This window comes from Tachyglossus aculeatus, chromosome 16, assembly GCF_015852505.1.
Source record: "Tachyglossus aculeatus isolate mTacAcu1 chromosome 16, mTacAcu1.pri, whole genome shotgun sequence".
Classification (NCBI taxonomy): Eukaryota; Metazoa; Chordata; class Mammalia; order Monotremata; family Tachyglossidae; genus Tachyglossus; species Tachyglossus aculeatus.
The window spans coordinates 36,502,597-36,514,933 of record NC_052081.1 but is presented as its reverse complement, the minus strand read 5'-3'; the positions used below and the strand labels follow the sequence as shown (position 1 = coordinate 36,514,933).

Sequence of the window (12,337 nt, the reverse complement as noted above, 5' to 3'; positions counted from 1 at the left end):
TATCACCAGCCAGGTGTGGGAAGGTGTCTTCCCTCCCACCCCTCAGCCCGAGGCATGGGGGTGGATGCCAGCACCCAGGCTGGAGGGGTAGGACCAGGTGGCTAAGGGGAATCGGCGGCGGGTACAGTTGTGCCTTCGGAGTTCCAGTTCCCACTGGTTAAGATGAGAGGGGCCACCTCCCTTCTTGGGTCCTTAGCCCCTGGGAGTGTGGGATTTGGGTCATCTCAACCTGAACTGTAAGCTTGTTGTGGGCAGGTAACGTGTCTGTTTATTGTAATATATTCTCCCAAGCGCTTAGTACAGTGCTGTGCAGACAGTAAGGGCTCAATAAATACGACTGACTGACTGGGCTTCTGCGCCTCCTGCCCCATATCCCTGCAACTGAGAGGTTGGGCAGGGCCAGGAGCCCCCATGGAGCGGCCTGGTGGAGGAGAGCCTGCTAGAGGGGAGAGGCAGGATTTGGCCTCTGGGACTGGTGGGCCAGGGACCTGGGACGCGGGAGCCAGAAGTTTATGGGGCAAAGGTCTCTGGAGGAAAGAAAAGGCCGATTGTTCAGGCCTGGAGGGAGTGAGGCAGATGCAGCCCGAAGGCTCCTCTCCCTTTAGGGAAAGCCAGAGCAGAAAACCTCCCACCCTTCCTTCCCCACAGCCGCCGCCACCACCTCCTCTCTCTTTTCTGCTGCCTGGCAGAGAACAGGTCCTCCCGGGCAGCCAGCCTCTGCCTTTGCCCCGAGGTGCCTCGCCCTGCGGACGGGCAGGGGACACCTGGGGGGCCTCAAGTCCTGCCCCCTCCTTGCGTTCACCCACAGCCCTGGCCCCACATCTAGCCTTGGGCTCCCGAGCCAGGGAGGCGGCAGCAGCTGGGAGCTGGGCAGGGGTGAAGGGGGTGGGGGATCAGAGGAATCTGGGATGGCAGGTGTGGAGGGAGGCTGGCTTGGGGACCGCTGCCTTTGTTTGCATGGCCGCCCCGGCTATCAGCTCAGTAAACAGTGGCAGGCCCAGCCCTGCTGCCCAGAGAGGAAGAGGGGGAGAGAGAAGGAGAGTGTGTGTCTATGTGTGCGTGCATGCATGCATATGTTCATGTGTACCTATGCACAGGTTCAGGCAAAACTCAAGGCCTGGCTGCTGATCCTGTTTCTCTTCTTCCTTCCTATCGTCTCTCTCCTGCCAGCACCCCCACCCCCCTACCACTCTCTCGCTTTCTCTCTCTCACACACACGCCGTTCCCTTCCCCAACCCTCCCCACCCAAGACCTCACGCAGACCTGGACCGGGTAACCGGACTGCGGGTGGAGGACTGTGGCCTACATTACTCCCGTCTTTCTCCAGCCAAGGTTTTGGGCCCTGCCCCAAGCTGGGGCCTGAGGCGTCTGCCTGAACCTCCATCAGGGATGCCCCCCGCTCGCCGTCCACCCCCACTGCCCTGCCCCGCGGTTGTGAGGAAGGCCAGGATATGCTGCCAACCTGGGCTGGGAGCCAGGACTCCGGGGTTCCATCCCCAACTCTTGTCCTTGGCTGCCTGGGTGGCCTGGAGTTGGAGGGACAGGCCCCCTCCTCTCTGAGGTTTCTTCCCTCACATCTCCCCCAATAACACACATACTCCAAGGCAAACCCATTCCATCCCTCCCCCTCCCTTCATCCTGCAGCTACCGCTTTTGGCAAGAAAGGGGGAACCCCATCCTGGAATCCTGGATAATAATAATAATAATAAGGCATTTATTAAGCACTTACTATGCGCAAGGCACTGTTCTAAGCGCTGATCAGCGCTGGATCAGGCCCTTCGGCTACACCCCTTTCCCCTGACCCTCCGGTCAGCACTCCCAGGCCGCCCTCTCGGAAGGCTACATCTTCCTGGATCTTTTCTGAAGGGACCCTTAGAAAAGGAAAGTCCCCAACCCACGAGGGACTGATTTAAGGGGAACGTAGGAAGAGTGGGTGGGTGCCTTTTGTACACCAGAAACCTCTCCGACCCATTTCCCGGCTCCAATCCCCCCAGCCCCTGTGACCCCTTCAACCAATGATATTTACTGAATGCTTACTCTGTGCGTGATCCTATCCTAAACCCCACTTCAGGACTTCGATTTTCCACCGAACAAAGTTCGCTGGTGGGATAGGAAGAGGGTGGAGGAGGAGCATCCACAAATGCTGAGCTTCTCGTTGACCGGCTGGAACGGTGGGCCCGTGTAAAATGAGTGCTGGGTTACTCCGGGTGTATTTATTACCCCTGCTTGAGGGGCCGGTGACGGAACACACTGGCCTGGAGTTACGGGGCTTGGGTCTGAAACCTGACTTGCTCTGTGAGCCTGGGTAAGTCATTGGCATCCTGGGCCTCGGTTTTTCCATCTGTAAAATGCTCCTTGCTGTCTCCCAGTGAATCTCTGCCTCTGTGAGTCTCTGTCTCAGGCCAGGCCAGCAGAAAAATGGCTCTGAAGTGTAGGGGAAAGCAGGCGATCAATCCGGAGTCTGTGGCCGACTAGCTGTGTGTCCTCAGGCAAGTCACTCTATCTCTGAGCCTCAGCTTTCTCCAGTGCAAAATGGGGATCGTCATTCCTACCTCTCCCTTACCCCTGGGGATCCAGCGCTTAGAACAGTGCTTTGCACATAGTAAGCGCTTAACAAATGCCATTATTATTATATTGAGATAAGTAATGCGAAAGTGCTTTGGAAAGCGAAACTCCCCTTTATTTCCCTCCACCCTCGATACCCTTTTTAGGGATTCTGAGGGCCAGTGGAGCAGTAGCCCATGTGGCAGGGCATCGGCATACCTGTTGTCCCATGGGTTATGGCTGCATGTGCCCAGGGGGGCTTTCTAGGAGATCGGCTTCGGCCTTCTCCATGGCAGGGCTGTGGCGTGAGGGACAGTGGGATGACTGAGCTCTTTGGAGACCGGGGCAGCAGGCAGCGTGAGCCTTAATATCTTTCTCAATCAGTCAATCAGTGGTTTACCGTATGCCGAGCTCTGTACTGAGCACTTGGGAGAGTACAATACAACAGTTGGTAGATGCGTTCCCCTCCCACAGTGAGCTTACAGTCTAATAGGTGCCGGATTGCCCTTTCACGGAATTCCTTTCTCTTCATCATCATCAATCGTATTTATTGAGCGCTTACTATGTGCAGAGCACTGTACTAAGCGCTTGGGAAGTACAAATTGGCAACATATAGAGACAGTCCCTACCCAACAGTGGGTTTCTATCTCTCAGGCCTCAGTCAAGAGGAGGCCCCGGTCCGGGCGGGAGGTGGGCTGGGAGGAGAGCCGAGGCTCATCCGCCGCCCCCACTACCCCCCCAGCTACCCCCAAGGCCTCACAAGAGGCCCAGAGCTGAAAATAGCTGCCTGGTTTGGCAGAGCGGGGCCCAGTCAGTAGAAGCCGAAACCCCAGCTGCCGGTTTCCTTCCTGCTTGCTGCACCAGACGCCCAGCTCTGGGGCTAGGGGCAGCCTGAGGAGCCTTGAGCTGGTTCTCTCTGCCTCCTCTGCTCCCCTTGCCCCTCCAAGGAGCCCAGACTGGAGGAGGAGAGGGGGGAGCCCTCAGACCCAATGGAGAGCTAGCTGAGCTGGCAGGTTGCCGTGGCAATGGGAAGGGAGAGCTGCAGAGGGAGGGGAGAGGTTTCCTCTGAGGGGAGAGGCTGTCTGGATTGTGCAGCTGGCCAGTGTTGAGCATTTCTGGGCTGGGCCTAGGCTGGGGGTGGTGGGAAACCGAAGCCGGACTATTAGTGGGCCTTGACAGAGGGCGGGTCCTGCCATTCAGAATTCTATGGATATGTTCATTCCCCAACTTCCAGAGGATGGGAATGAGCACACGAGGAGCCACACTGGAACCCTGGCGTCCCAATCCCCCACTCCACTGATGGGGGCAATGGAGGGGAGGTTGTGTGGAGATCATCATCAATCGTATTTATTGAGCGCTTACTATGTGCAGAGCACCGTACTAAGCTCTTGGGATGTACAAATTGGCACATATAGAGACAGTCCCTACCCAACAGAGGGCTCACAGTCTAAAAGGGGGAGACAGAGAACAAAACCAAACATACTAACAAAATAAAATAAATAGAATAGATATGTACAAGTAAAATAAATAGAGTAATAAATATGTACAAACATATATACAGGTGCTGTGGGGAAGGGAAGGAGGTAAGATGGGGGGGGATGGAGAGGGGGAGAGGAAGGAAGGGGCTCAGTCTGGGAAGGCCTGGGAGATGCAGCTTTGGTTTGGGACCTGCCTTGAGGCAAGGGTCTTTTTTTTGTTGTTGTGTGTGTGTGTGTGTGTGTGTTAATAATAATGATGGCATTTGTTAAGCGCTTACCAAAGGGTCTTTATTTTTGTTTTGTTTTTGTGTGTGTGTGTGTGTTAATGATGGCATTTGTTAAGCGCTTACTATGTGCAAAGCACTGTTCTAAGCGCTGGGGGGGGGATACAAGGTGATCAGGTTGTCCCGTGTGAGGCTCACAGTCTTAATCCCGATTTTACAGATGAGGGAACTGAGGCACAGAGAAGTTAAGTGACTTGCCTAAAGTCACACAGCAGACATGTGGCAGAACCTATTACTGTCTTTTATTCATCTAATTGCCTGTTTTACTCATATTAATGTCCGTCTCCCTTTCTAGACTGTAAGCTTGTTACGGGCGGGGAATGTGTCTGCTAAATCTTTGTATCCTACTCTCCCAAACACTTAATACAGTGCTTGGCATGTAGTAAGCGCTCAGTAGATACCAGTGATTGATTGAGTTTGGGCCCTAGCCCGCCCTATGGGGAGGCGCTTGGGGGGAAGGAGTCGGGGGGTGGCTGCCCCCGGGAGCTGGCTCTTGTTTGGGATGCTGAACGTGAGTCCATGAGGCATAACTGCTCCCCATGCACGCGGCCTTCAGCCCTTTGGGAGCAGCAGGGCAGCCTCGGCCCCCACGGACCGGCCCTCGTGATGGTCACACAAGCCTGGGGCCGGGGGGCCAGGAGTTGGGGTTGAAGGTCACCTCCGATTGTGAAAGCCAGTGTGGGTGCCCAGGGTATTTCAGGAAGAATCTGCAGCTCCTGATCATCATCATCATCATCATCATCATCAATCGTATTTATTGAGCGCTTACTATGTGCAGAGCACTGTACTAAGCGCTTGGGAAGTACAAATTGGCAACATATAGAGACAGTCCCTACCCAACAGTGGGCTCACAGTCTAAAAGGGGGAGACAGAGAACAAAACCAAACATACTAACAAAATAAAATAAATAGAATAGATATGTATAAATAGAGTAATAAATATGTACAAACATATACACATATATACAGGTGCTGTATGTATAGCTCAAAGCTATAAATGTAAAGCTGATGTAAAGCTCAACATCTGTTCAGGTCTTAGAACGGTGCTTGGTATACAGTAAGCGCTTAACAGGTACCGTTATTATTGTTATTATTATTATTCCAGAATGGGGCAGCTGCCTCTCCTGTTGAGGAGAGGAACTTCCCAGGAGAGCGGCTCATGAGGTGCTTTGAGATCTTTGAAGAAAAGTGCTACTTGAGCGCCATGCCCGGGAATCCGGGTCACTAATAAGCTTGTGAGGGTGGGGCGGGGCGGGGGGGATCTCAGCCCATCCTTGTTCCAGGGGAGAAATAACGAAGTCCTGGGAGGGGAAGCCAGAGAGCTTGCAAGCCCCAGAACCTGCTAAGAAAAGAGATTGGGGGGATGGAGGTCAGTCTCCACAGCCCTGCGGTGGGCCAGTAATAGTAAGAGCTGAACAAATATCGCAGTTGTAACTATGTACCAAGCACAAGGTAGATACAAGATAATCAGGTTGGACACAGTCCCCTACCCCTCATGGGTCTCACCATCTAATTAGGAGGGAGAGTGGGTAATTAATCCCCATTTTCCAGGTGAGGAACCAGAGGCACAGAGATGTTAAGTGACTTGCCCAAGGTCACACAGCAGGCAAGGGGCAGAGCTGGGATTAGAACCCAGCTTCTTGCTCTTTCTGCTAGACCACGTCACTTCTCCACTTCTACAGAAAGTGCAGGGTGGCTTGTCGGGGGAAAGAGCTGGGTTTGGGTCGGTGGGTTTTGGGTCGGTGCGGGGGACACTGAGCAGGCAGCAGCAAGCAGAATGACTGCCGGGAGGTTGTCCGTTGATTCAAACACAGTGAATTGTGCATGGGTAGAGTTCCCGGTCGCCACAGTGACCCCCTGCCCCTGGGTGGGAGGGAGGCTCAGTTGGACACCGGGCTGGGCCGGGCTTGGGCCGGGCCTGGTGAGGTGCCAGTCGAACCCCAGGAAGCCCGTGGCTATCCTGCCGCCCAGACCTGTGAAGGGATTTGCTCACTGTGGGTCACCGGACCGCTGGGCTCAGTGTCCCATGGACACTAGACCCTTCCCGTACATGTTCCGAACATTGTGCCGATGGTCACCAGCTGCGCTCTGCTTGCCAGGGGATGACGGTCACCACGGGGGAAGCAGCGTGGCGTTGCGGAAATGATGATGATGATGGCATTTATTAAGCGCTTACTATGTGCGAAGCACTGTTCTAAGCGCTGGGGAGGTTACAAGGTGATCAGGTTGTCCCACGGGGGGCTCACAGTCTTCATCCCCATTTTACAGATGAGGTAACTGAGGCACAGAGAAGTTAAGTGACTTGCCCAAAGTCACACAGCTGAGAATTGGCGGAGCTGGGATATAGCCCAGATTTGGGAGTCAGAAGACCGGGATTCTAGTTTGAGCCCCGCCACTAGCCTGCTGAGTGACCTTGGATAAGTCACTTAGCTTCTCTGCCCCTCAATTTCCTCAGCTGTAAAATGGGGATTTAAGAGATATTCTACTTTCTGCGTAGACTGTGAGATCCCTGTGGGACAGGGCCTTTTTCCTACCTGCTTATCCGGTATCCACCCCAGTGCTTGGTACAGTACTTGGCACACAGTGCTTAACAAATACCACAATTCTTATTTGATCACTGTGGACGCAGGGGCTGGAGGGTGAGAATCCAGCAGCCGCCAGAGTCTTGCTCTGGCCAGGAAGCTGGAGCCTGGCCTGCAAAGGCCCTGAGGGGGGGTTGGCCAGTCAATCAGTCATATTTATTGAGCGCTTACTGTGTGCAGAGCACTGCACGAAAGGTTTGGGAGAGTGCAATCTAATAGACACAATCCCTGCCCACAACGTGCTTGCGGTCTAAAGGGAGTGGCCAGAAGTGCTTTTCCGGGGAGCACCACGGCAGCGGGAACCGGCTCTAGCCAATTCCAGTCTTGAGCCCGGTGGCTCAGCCGGTGGCACAGGCCCTGAGGACTCTCCAGGGCCTGTGCACGGGTTGAGCACCTCCCCTTCCCCCAGACCCTCCCTCCCTCCCTGTCTGCAGCCGGCTGACAGCCTTCATCTTCCCCTTCCTTTGCAGAAGATGCTGATGAAGCAGCAGGACCGCCTGGAAGAGAGGGAGCAGGACATCGAGGACCAGCTCTACAAGCTGGAGTCTGACAAGAGGCTGGTGGAGGTAACCGCGCCCGTTGCCATCATCATCAATCGTATTTATTGAGCGCTTACTATGTGCAGAGCACTGTACTAAGCGCTTGGGGAGTACAAATTGGCCCCAGGGAGCGGGCAAGAAGGAGGAAACCAGGTTGAGGGGGTCACACACGCATCCACTCCACTCCCTCCTCTGTACTATAGCCCCCAGCCCTTGCCTGTGGCCCCAGGAACAAGGACCCACCAGGTATAACTATGACAAAGGATGGGTCAAGGAGGTTTTTGCCAGATGGGGAAAGGCCCTGAGTTTGAATCCTGGCTCTGCCCCTTGCCTGCTGCGTGACTCTGGGCCACTCGTTTGCTGCGTGGTCTTGGGCAAGTCACCTAACTTCTCTGGGCCTCAGTTCCCTCATCTGTAAAGTGGAGAGAAAAGTGGTGAGCCCCACGTGAGTCATGGACTGTGTCCAACCTCATTAGCTTGTATCCACCCCAGCACTTAACTTCGGTGCCTGGCACATGGTAAGCACTTAACGAATACCGTTAAACCAAAAAATGGGGATGGGCTTACTAGAGGGGAGGTCAAGGGGTGGTCCCCGGCGTGGGCTCCAAGTTGCTCCAGATCCACCCCGCTGCCTCTTCCTCCGCGCCGTCTCCCTTGTCCCCCTGGGGCCCAAACCTGACCCCTCGCCCCATGTCCCCAGGAGAAAGTGAGTCAGCTGAAGGACGAGGTGCGGTTGCAATACGAGAAGCTGCACCAGCTCCTAGACGAGGACCTGCGGAAAACCATGGAGATCCTGGACAAGGCCCAGGCCAAGTTCTGCAATGAGAACGCCGCCCAGGTCCTACACCTCAACGAGCGCATGCAAGAGGCCAAGAAGCTCCTCAGCTCCGTCCAGGTCATGTTTGACAAGACCGAGGACATCAACTTCATGAAGGTGGGCTGGGGGTGAGCCGGGGAGCCCAAAGTCCGGCCCCTGGGCCCGGCTGCCCACGTTGCCTCATTCTCGGGCAGCTGGAGAGGGGGGCACGTCCCGGGTCAGCTGGGAGCGGCGGGTGGCCGGGGCAGGGTTGTCGAGCGGGAGACTGTGCTTCTGCCACCGGGGCCAGAGGGAGCCCAGTCCTGTCCTGGGCCCCTGGTCGAAAAGAGACCCTGAGGATCCTTCAGATGGGGCAGCCTTGGGCAAACCCCGTTACCAGGGGGAGCGTGGCAGGTGCGTGGCAGAGAAGGCAGGTCTGAGTCTTTGACTCTTCTGGAGTCGCAGTGGCTCGTTCAGGTCTTTGGGGTGGCAAAGGCTGGTTGGGGGAGTGAGCCCGTTGTTGGGTAGGGACCGTCTCTATATGTTGCCAACTTGTACTTCCCAAGCGCTTAGTACAGTGCTCTGCACATAGTAAGCGCTCAATAAATACGATTGAATGAATGAATTGGGGGGGGGCAGGGCAAAGTGAGAGGGGGCCATTGAGCCACTTGGTTGGGGTCTCCTGGGCTGAGGGTAAAGAGGTTTGAGTGCCACCCCTCACCCCCACCAGGAGGAATCAGGGAGGCCACTTGGCTACAGCTTCCCCTGTATTCTGGGAAGTGAGAGCAGGGTCTGTCCCCCAAAGCTAGGGATGGGGAGGGGGCCCACCCCCTCTCCCTCTCAAGTTCCAGTCTCTGCAGGCCCTCCCCAGCCCCAGGAGAGCTTGGGGTCTGCGGGGCCGGTCCTGGGGAGATGCCAGGCAGGTTTGACTGGCTGGGGGTGTGGCCAGCTGGGTTATGGGTGGACCCCAGGGTGGGGTGAGGCTGGGGCCCCTGCATTAATTGGGTCCCCTAGGGCGCTGTCCGTTGGTCTGGTGAACTCTATGATCCCAGGTGCAGCTGGCGCCGTTGGGCCGGACCCCAGCAAGGGCGCCCGGGGGTCCGTCAGGACCAAGGGAGCGGCTGGACGGTGCTGAGGGGCCCAGGGGCAGCTGGAGGGGAGGAAGGAGCAGCCCTTCCTCCTCCCCTCATCCCAGTCTCGGGAAACAGGTTCTGGGAGGTGGGCACCCTGTCCCTCCTGGGCTGCCTCTTCTGACTGCCCCCTTCTCTCTCCCCTTCCAGAACACCAAATCCGTGAAGATCTTAATGGACAGGTGAGCCACTCCTCTTCCCTCGCTGGCTATTGTGGGGGTGGGGGGTCTAACAAGTCCCTGTGCCTCCTCTCCCCTGCTCCACGGCCTCTCATTGCCCCCATCTCTCTGCACCCCCAGAGCAGGTGGGCAGAGTTCAGGACAATGGGCCAGATTCCTCCTGGAATAGGAATGGGATAGTCGTGGGGAAGGAATGGGGTCCTTGGCCTAGAGCCCGACACCTCTGCTTTCCCCCGGGGACCCAGGCCCTCTGGGTTGGAGGTGATGGCTGTCTCACAGCATGGGTATCTTTCTTCCCCCTCCTTCCCCCACCCCCAACCAGGACCCAGACCTGCACGGGAGGCAGCCTCTCCCCACCTAAAATCGGCCACCTGAACTCCAAGCTCTTCCTGAATGAGATAGCCAAGAAGGAAAAGCAGCTCAGGAAGATGCTGGAAGGTGAGTAGCCACTGCTGGCAAGAGCCCAGGCTAGGTGGGGGAGGCCTGACTTGTCCCCTGTACCCCTACTTCCCAGCCAGGTCCCAACTTAGGGCAGAGGGACCCCACTGGGGGTCCAAGGGCAGCAGGAAGGACGGGGAGGGGTCGAGGGTGACCTCCAGCCTGTCCCTCGCAGCCCTCGGGCCTTGGCCCGGGCATCAGTCCCCAGGTCGGCGGGGCCCATCCTGCTTGGCTGGACCTCCCTATTCTGAACACAAGCCCACCTTGGGGATTCTCCCACTTCCCTCTGACCCAAGCCCCGGGTGCCCTAACCCCAGTCCACCCTGAATCGAGAGCCAAGACTGGAGTGGCAGAGTCCAGCCTGAAGTTGGGAGACCCACGCTGGCGGGTGCCGACGTGGGTGGTGGGTCTGAACGTCTGGTGTCCCAGCAACGCTCGGGGTTGCTGTGCTTGGGTGGGCAGGGGTGGGTGGCTCCCAGTTCCCAGCCTGGGCTCCCTCCCCGCCCTCCACTCCCCCCCGGCAGGTCCTGTAGGCCGACCGTAGCCCCCTTGCTGACCCCTCCGCTGCCCTCCCTCTAACGACCCGCCCTCCTCTGCTCTCGCAGGCCCCGTGAGCACCCCGGTGCCCTTCCTTCAGAGCATCCCCATGTACCCGTGCAGCGGGAGCGGCGCCGGGGCAGAGAAACGCAAGCACTCCACGGCCTTCCCCGAGGGCAGCTTCCTGGACCCCTCCCCCGGCCCCGTGGGCGGCCAGTACCTGGGCCAGGGGGCTTCGACCGGCGAGGGCCAGTCCGCCCAGCCCCTGGTGCCTTGCAGCTCCACGCAGCACATCGTCGGACTGCCCAACGGGCCCCAGCCCGTCCACTCTGGCTCCGTCTTCAACCCGTCCCACTACCCCAACAGCACCTCATCTCAGCAATCCATGCTCTCCCAGTACGGCGGGCGGAAAATCCTGGTCTGCTCCGTGGACAACTGTTACTGTTCGTCCGTGTCCAACCACGGCGGCCACCAGCCCTACCCCCGCTCCGGCCACTTCCCCTGGACAGTCTCTTCCCAGGAGTACTCCCACCCGCTCCCGCCGGCCCCCTCCGTTCCTCAGTCGCTGCCGGGGCTCGCCGTCAGGGACTGGATCGACGCGTCCCAGCAACCCGGGCACCAGGATTTCTACCGCGTGTATGGCCAGCCCTCCACCAAACACTACGTCGCCAGTTAACCCGCCCGCCACCCGCCAGCCCGCCCTCTCTGCCCCATCAAGGGGGGACCAGGGAGCCTCCTCACCTATGCACCAGAGACCCCCGCCCCACCCCGCCTCCTCTTTCTCTCCTGGATCTGGTTGAGTTTTCTTTCCCCGTTTTTCCTTTTTTATATACATTTGCCGCGAGCCAGGAAGCAGGATGGGACCCGGGGTTGGGCATTGTCCGCCTCAAGGCTGGCCTCTCTGGAGTCGGGAGGCTTCGTTAGTTCTAGCCGTTTGTCTCTTTCTCTTTTCTTTCATCTTCTCCTGCCCCTCCACCTTTCTCTTCCCGTCCCTCCACTGGAAAGGAGGAGTGTGCTGTAAGCTGTGGGGGCTGGGCCCGGGCCCCCTGGGAGGGTGATGATGGACAGATTGGAATTTTTTCTTTCCTTTCTCTTTGTCTCTTTTTTTTTTTTTTAAAGTTCGATCACTGATTCAGTAAGAGATGATCCGTATAGATTGTGTGTTTTGGGGGTTTTTTAATGCTGATTATTAATTTTTTTTTTTTTTTTTTTGAGTTAAAAGGCCACTTATCATGCAGCTTGGCCTCCTCAGTTCTGGAGCAGAATCTGTAAATACACAATGGCAGGAAACCAATGCACAGGAAAGGGAAAAAGAAACTTTTACAACAACAACAACAAAAAAAATAATAATTAAATAAATAAATAAATAATTAAAAAAGGAATAAATAATGTGTTTAGGTCTGGGGTGGGGGGGGTGTTGGGGGAAGGGGCCGTCCCGCAGTTGGGCCTTCCTGAGTTGTGACAACGCAGCTTCCTGTAACGAGCACTTTGTATAAAGCGTGGACTTCCTGTTATCGAGGGGCAGGGATTGATTCTGTAACCCGTCTTAGAGCACACACCAAACGCCGACCTTCCAATAAACGTCATGGCGCCAACATGGTCTCCTCCTCCTGCTCCTCCCCTTCCCATCCCTCCCGCTCCTCTGGGGCTCTGAGGCCCAGGCTGGCTGCATCCGCATCCCGGCGTCCACCGCTCTCCCTCCAGAAACCGTTCTTTCCTCCGGGCTCCGGTCCTCGAGAGACGAAGAGAGGGTGTAGAGGCCGGGGCCAAAGCGGAGGCCCCGGCCTCTACAGCGGAGGGTTGTGTCTCAGCTGATAAGGGATCTTCATCG

General features: G+C 56.8%; 1 protein-coding gene across 1 annotated transcript in view; it reads left to right on the top strand.

Moving 5' to 3' along the window:
• TRIM8 (tripartite motif containing 8) overlaps positions 1–12,101 on the top strand; it is a 39,424-nt gene extending 27,323 nt beyond the window's left edge. Inside the window, exons 2-6 of the mRNA XM_038757963.1 lie at positions 7,358–7,453; positions 8,127–8,360; positions 9,503–9,534; positions 9,854–9,969; positions 10,575–12,101. Coding sequence (XP_038613891.1) covers positions 7,358–7,453; positions 8,127–8,360; positions 9,503–9,534; positions 9,854–9,969; positions 10,575–11,182 — 1,086 coding nt within the window. The 3' untranslated portion in view covers positions 11,183–12,101. The remainder of the gene's footprint in view (positions 1–7,357; positions 7,454–8,126; positions 8,361–9,502; positions 9,535–9,853; positions 9,970–10,574) is intronic.
• The last annotated feature ends 236 nt before the right edge of the window (positions 12,102–12,337 follow it).